This window comes from Hippocampus guttulatus, chromosome 15, assembly GCF_054856545.1.
Source record: "Hippocampus guttulatus isolate MCC_2025c chromosome 15, RoL_Hgut_1.0, whole genome shotgun sequence".
In the NCBI taxonomy this organism is placed as follows: Eukaryota; Metazoa; Chordata; class Actinopteri; order Syngnathiformes; family Syngnathidae; genus Hippocampus; species Hippocampus guttulatus.
In genome coordinates, this window is record NC_141275.1 from 8,063,324 (window position 1) to 8,070,369 (window position 7,046).

General features: G+C 40.6%; 1 protein-coding gene across 1 annotated transcript; it reads right to left on the minus strand.

Annotated features, from left to right (window-relative positions):
* Positions 1-322: 322 nt before the first annotated feature.
* Positions 323-5,085, minus strand: LOC147193657 (LIM/homeobox protein Lhx1-like). Its single transcript, XM_086131010.1, has 5 exons — positions 4,507-5,085; positions 3,821-4,041; positions 2,861-3,138; positions 2,361-2,517; positions 323-1,744 (listed from the first exon to the last, which is right to left on the minus strand). Exons 1-5 carry the CDS (start codon positions 4,674-4,676, stop codon positions 1,368-1,370), a joined length of 1,203 nt encoding a protein of 400 aa, XP_085987136.1. The 5' UTR covers positions 4,677-5,085; the 3' UTR covers positions 323-1,367.
* Between the last annotated feature and the right edge of the window lie 1,961 nt (positions 5,086-7,046).

A 7,046-nucleotide genomic window follows, 5' to 3' on the forward strand; every position in this document is an offset into this window, starting at 1 on the left:
AGATGTAGGGGGACCATGGCCAACCTTGGTCACCACTTGGCACACTACCCCTGATGAGGTGCATGCAGTGCATGAAATATCATTTTGCAAAACAATGCCCGGAAATTCAGATGTCATCAAGCCCTCGTAAAAGGAATATTTCTGTTGTATCCAGTCCACATCATTTTATTTGACTTAATATTTTAAATAACACAATAAAACATACAAAACTATTTCCAAAACATGTTGACATTTTTACTGCAAATATGGGTGCGGGGGATTCCAGTTGGTCTTTGAATGCATGAAGCTGTTGTTTTGTTTCCAAAGTCAATTTCTACAAAAAAACAATCAGAATGTATTTTATCATACAGTGAATGGTCAGAAACATCCGTCTCAGCCTTATTTGAACAATCACCTCATTACAAACATTAGCTACTGCTGGCATTATGCATACAAGTGTGTCTTAGGTGTGCTTTGCTACAGTCCTTGTGTGTGTGTGTGTGTGTGTGTGTGTGTTTTACTGTAGACATTGTGAATTAGCCACAACTTCATGAGTTGCGTTGTTTCATTGTTCGAGAATATGTCGTATGCATGTGCGTGCACGTTTGTGTGTGTGTGTGTGTGTGTGTGAGTGTGTTTCCAATTACAAACTAGCACAGCGGGCAATCGCACAAACATAGCTACAAAGGTTTGGTTCTTTGTGCTCTGGAATCCATGTCCATAATCAATCAGGTTTTATACAGTGAGAATTAAATAAAGGGGCTCATAGTAAACAGTTGACTGCCCTTCACTAATATTCTTTATTTATAAGGTTGAACTCATCGACAGTGTCTATACAAACGCGTTCTTTCAGACGTCGCATGACCTTTTGAAGGCAAATCTGTTTTGTGACACAGCTGAAAAAAAAAAATGAATTGAAAAAGAAACAAAGCTTACACTGTCCTGAGAGAGCTTTTTGGTCAAATGCAACAAACTTGACAATCACAATCTAAAACCTTGTATTCACCATTAGCTGTCGAGAGCTGCTTTTTAAATACTGAAAGGTGATTTTCAAAGATACCGGATCCGAATGAGGATAAAGCATACAAGACTCCACGGGAGGATGAATGGACTTAACATGAACAGCTTACATTTTGATCTTTGAAAAATTAGGTATGGTGTCAACAGTTACAGTATGCATGTGTTTATTGCTCCATCAGAGGTTCCGCACTACCCAGTGCTTTGTACTCATGAGTCCCATTTGAATACCATCGACTGTGGACGCACCAACAGAATCATGTTCAAGAATAGAGATTTTGTGTGAACTCAAAACATTTAAATAAATAAATACATACATAAATAAATAAATAAATAAATAAAGTGATGATTTGCCTTCAGAGCGCCCAGCGTTACCACACAGTTCCTTCGCTCACCTCGGATGAGGGCTGTGACAGTTGGTTGGTGTATCCGTTGTCGCCGAGAGTGATGGTGGTGAAGGGCGTGCTGGGCCCGCACATCTCACTGGAGATGCTATGCATCGAGCCCGGGCCGCTGGGCTCCGGGCTGGGTGAATTAACCGGGTGGTGTGACACTGTATCAGTGTAACACTGCACCTCCCCCGGGCAGTGGAGCCCGGGGTGGCGATGCTCGATGGCCCCTAAGGGGGTGCCGGCGGGAATTGCTGAGGGCACGAAGCCCAAGTCTGCTGGTGTCTGTGCCTGGGATGATGGTGGGCCTTGGTAGTATTCATAATTTCCGGCTGGGCCATAATATTCACCAGGATAATCTGCGTTCATTCAGAAGGAACATAATACATGAGTAGGGTGGAAAAAAAATTATGAAGTTGCCACATTAGGTACACAGACTCATAAGAACCAATGTCATAAATATAATGATGCTCACCTTTGGGTGACAATTTTAGAGTGGTAATAAACATCAAACAGTAGTTGGCCACTACATTAGCACTATTTTTGAAAAATGTAACCCCCCCCAAAAAAACACATGCTGTTTGAATATCAGAGTGATTCTCTTTAAACAATGCAATTATTTTGAAACCTGCATAATATGGACAGGCATTATAATATTTTGACACTTTTTAGAGAGGCGAAGCTACTGAAATGAAATTAAAATTTCAGATACCCTCGGGTCACCTTCGAAACGCCTCCCAGTATACGTGGTGCAGTGCAAACTACATCCACCATAATAATAAATAAATTAGTATTATTATTCCTGATGTTCCCACAAAGCAATTTGAAATTCATCTTTATTCTCGAACACCCCACAGACAAGTTATGAAATGAAATATTGCAAATCTGTAGAGATGTATAATGCAACTGAACAAAGTCCCGTGCGGTATAAAGAAATCATAAGGATGACGATATTATTTCACATCTATAGCTCACCTCCATAGTAGGAGAAATGGCCAAGCTCCGCGGTGTCCACCCGCTCTCCAAGAGCTCGCATCCTTCTCGGGGTACGGAAGAACATGTGTCTCCTGGCGCTAAGCGCACTCAGTTGCTTCATGCGCCTCTCTTTAGACCTCCGGTTTTGGAACCATACCTTTTGGAAAAACAAGGTGACTCGATATGCATTCGTAAAATTATTTCAAAATGTATTTACCAATAAAACTACCGACACGGTCCATTTTGCGCGATGGAAGATTGCGCTTTTATGCGTTACAAAAGGTCAATCGGAAGAATTAAAAACAAATGTAAGGTAGGATAAATGCTTAGTGTACTGCATGGAGTTTTGACAAAATATTGCATTTTATTTCTTATTGCCGTTCAGCTGACCGATGCATTAAAAACAGAATTTCATGGACACTCGCGTGCGTAAAAAGCAACAATTCCGCGTCCAAAACAAAGCGAGAAGGCTCCCTTTTGTTGTTTTCTCCCGCATTTACCTGGATGACTCTCATGTTCAGACCGGTCTCCCGCGACAGCTGCTCTCTGATGTGTCTGGTGGGTTTCGGGGTGGCCGCGAAAGCCGCTTTCAGCGTTTCCAGCTGCTTGGCCTTGATGGTGGTCCGAGGCCCGCGTCTTTTCCCGACTGCGCCTTGCTCGTCGTTCTCGTTGGGGCAAACGTCTTTGTCTGACAAATGGCCCGCCTCCGAGTCCTTGCAGTCATCCTGTTGCAGGTCCTGCGAGTCCGGAGATAAACTGGGCTCGCTACACGTCGTCACTGCCAATTGACGCAAACAAAACGGCGCACTTGAGAAAACTCATTAAAAAAGTGCGCCGGGTCACGTGATGGTTGTATTCGAATCCGGAGTGACTTTAGAGGATACAAGGGAATCCCAATTTAAATTTACAGACGCAGAACAAAAGTACCCCCGGTATGAATGAAATAAAGACAAATTATGTTTTTTTAAAATTGTGCCGAATAGCGGTCCTTAACCGCAACACATTTTGCTGTTCAAATCCAATATTGAATATTTTTTTTCCACTGCGGGGGGGGGGGGCGTTATTGCAAATTGGAATGCATTTGTTTCTTCCTTTTCAATGATATCACTGTGTAAATTTACCCAATGTATTTTCCTAAATAAATACATAAATAAATACAAATTGGAAACACTTTTGACTTATCAATAAGTAATTTAACAAAAGAAAGCCAAAGGGATCGTGAAAAACGAAAATAACGATATAATATGGACAGAGCAAAAAAATACGGCTGAGCAAATTAGTAAAATATTGAAAATGTAAACACGCAATTATCAAATGTAATCCATTGATTAAAAATCAAGTAATGCTATAATAATCATCATCATAGTAATCATAATAATAATAATAACAGTCATAACACACCGGATAAGCGGTAGAAAATGGATGGATGGATGGATAGTAATAACAATAATAATTAGAACCTGAGAGGTGAATGGTGTCTTTGCCGTTGTTGTTGTGGTAGTCCTCCTTGCAAACGAACTTGAATTCGTCTAGGATGTAGAGCTCCTCGCCGGTGGACAACTGCTTGTTGCACATCACACAAGTGAAACAGTTGAGGTGGAACACTTTGCTCTTGGCCCTGCGGACAAGATCACTGGGCAGAATCCCCTGGGAGCAACCTCCACACTTGGTCCCAAATCTCCTGTGGCAGGCAAGAAGACAGTAGAGCTATTCATGTGCGACATACGACACTAGAGGATCTTGGAATAGTTTGTTTATTATTATTAATATTGTTATTATGCAATACAACGGAAAAATTAGGTGATGTAAAGTCTTCAAAAAATAAAATCAGATGTGTATTGCATTTAAATGCAAAATGGCATGAAGGGGATAATAAAAATACAAAACAAAAACCCGCAATATAATATCTGCCACAAAAAAGCATGGAAATGTTTCCAATGCATGTTGGTATTCTTAATTGCTGTTTTCCATGAGTTTACATCCATAATTCATTTTTATTATTTGGTGATTCCCCTTTTTTATTCACCTTGCTTTACATCCATTATTATTATTATTATTTACGGATTTCATCTTTTTCCTGTTAATCACACCCTACGTCTCTTTACCAGACAGATAATTGTCGTATAATTTGAAACAAGACTCTTACCTAAAGAAGTCATTCTTGCAGTAGAGTCTGCCTTCTCGTGAAAAACACTTTTCTGTCAAAGTGCACTTGCATTCGCAGCACTGCACACACTGAACGTGCCACGGTCGGTCCAGAACTTTGAGCAAAAACCGATCGACAATTGGTTTTTCGCAGTTGGCGCAATGAATCATCGTGCAGAGTTAATTCCAATAAATAAATCTATTTTTTTTTTATGCACAGTGCTTTCGGTCGTATTCCAGTCTCCCTCCGTCACCTCGGCGTTCTTCTCCAAGGATTCCCCCGTTGCATCCAAGTCAATGTCAACAATGACGAGGATTATCCAACCGATTTAAACATGTCAAGACAATCCACACAAGACCGACAGCTCCCAAAAACGGGTCATCAGTTGAAAAAAGACTGCGAGACAACATTTCTGTCACGAGCACGGAAAAAAAAAAAACCACGGCGGGCCAAATCAAGTTGATCTCGGGAATAGTAGAGTCAACATCAACCCACGTCTGCGTGTCAGTAGATCCTGGATTGCGTCAAGAATTGTGGGGAAAACAACGAGGGGTTGTGTCACTGTGTCCAACCTTGCCATTTGAGACCCATTTTCCATCTATTGTAACATCAGTCTGGAAAGACGCACTAACGAGCTCCCCTAGTTAGCCAACAGCCAATCGCATGAGGAGAAAGATGTGACATCACGAAGACGAAAGCCAATAAAAAGGCCGTTTAATTTCCACCCTTCTAACGGGAGCGCCAACTGTATTAAAAATGACATAGCTAAATGTTTTATCATGCATAACGTCGAACACATACTCTTATTTTTTTTAATTAAAGTGAATATACATTTAAATAGCAGATATCCAAAAGCGAAGCTATTTTAATAGAAAATATCTAACAAAAAATAATACATTCCTAAAGTAAATCAGAAAAATGTGGTACGAGTGTACAATTGAGAGTTGACCATATTTCACATCTTGAGTGAAACTATAACGACTCACACAATTGTATTTTCATCCTCAAATTGTTTTTACTCATGGTTTACCTTTTTTTTTTTTTTTTGGTGTGGATTTATCCTTCATGCGTTTCAGGCATGGAGTACACGATGACCGTATGATGACTTTTCTCAAAAGACATGGGCTGTGTGAGTCTCATTGCTGAATGACATCATTAGTACCGCCACTGTGCTTTCCACACACACATGCGACTTGCATAAGTCCTCATCTGCTATCAAAGGACAAGGCTGATTAGCAGCAAAATAAATCTGACCATATAGGCTACATTTTAGATGTTATCATACTGGGATGGTGCACTGGGGATGGTGATTGCACAATATTAGTCCAAGGCTCTGCTCATTCATGATTGTGAATCTTTTGAAGTTCTTGAAAGAGACATCACATTACAAAGGAAAGTCAGCTTTGTAGACCACATATGTCAAATGTATTTCAGTAGAATATTAAATTGACTCATATGCAGATTTTGCAGCACAAATTGGCAAAAGGTCCAACGCCCTCAGCCGAAATCAATGTCAATTGCATCGTTGGTAGCAACAGCATTTTGTAGGAAATTTTATTTTCAGGTGAAACAAAAATACATGACATGCCCAACCAATTGCAGGCCGATATTTTACACTGCTAAGAATTCTGAGGTGGCCTACACGTGTATTATTAATACTCCAATTTAATTTTTAGTTGGCAACCTGGAATATTTGGATGGCAGCACCATTTTAGAGAATTTTAACAACACTCAGCTGTTATGTGTGATTGTTTGGACTCCGAGTTCATTAAACACTGGTCACGTGAGCTTTTAATTCTTACTATTCTTGTAAAAGGAAGCCAATTTACAACCCGACCGTGAGATTTATAAAGTGTTGTTGTGTTTAAAAAAAAAGTACAAAGACGATTTGTGATTATAACGCACACGATCCGAAAACCAGTGTCAATGACTCAACCGGGCGATACGAAGCAATTATCATGGTGGCATTCCAAGTGCGAGTGTGGAGAAGTGTCTCCCTCCGGGTCTGGGTTTTTGCAGCGTAGGTGTTGATGAGCCACCCTTCCCAGTGTGCTGACCCCCTCCCCACCAACCCCCATCCCTCTAGCACACAAGAGGTCTTTCACAAGCAATGGAATCTGGCATGGTGCACATTTTTTGTTTTGGAAGGGGGTTGGGAAGCATGTCATTAGTGTTTGTTAATTGCTGCTAATTGGCCTGAACAATATGATTAGCCCACCCACTGGGACTGTTCATATGAATAAACAAAAATCAAAATGAATTGTCAAAGGCTAATGAAAAAGGGTTCAAAACGATTGGCGAAAATGAAGACGACATTGATAAGACTCTGAATAAGCCACAAAGTTTATGACGTATCACATTTGAGACACCCTCCGGAGTTCAACTTGACCCGATGATCTGAATGGCACGCATCTATCAGAAAGTCATACATGTAAGATGAAAATATTTTGCCAAGAAAGAGATGAATATGTCCCCCCCCCCCCCCCCACACACATATGTTTCACATGTACATTTCATTGACTGTTTACATCTCATTGCAG

Coding starts and splice junctions, on each gene's coding strand:
- LOC147193657 (XM_086131010.1), bottom strand. CDS start 4,676: ATGATTCATTGCGCCAACTGCGAAAAACCAATTGTCGATCGGTTTTTG. Junction 3,139..3,820: donor AGACACCATTCACCTCTCAG/GTTCTAATTATT, acceptor GTCAATTGGCAG/TGACGACGTGTAGCGAGCCC. Junction 1,745..2,360: donor CCATTTCTCCTACTATGGAG/GTGAGCTATAGA, acceptor GAATGAACGCAG/ATTATCCTGGTGAATATTAT.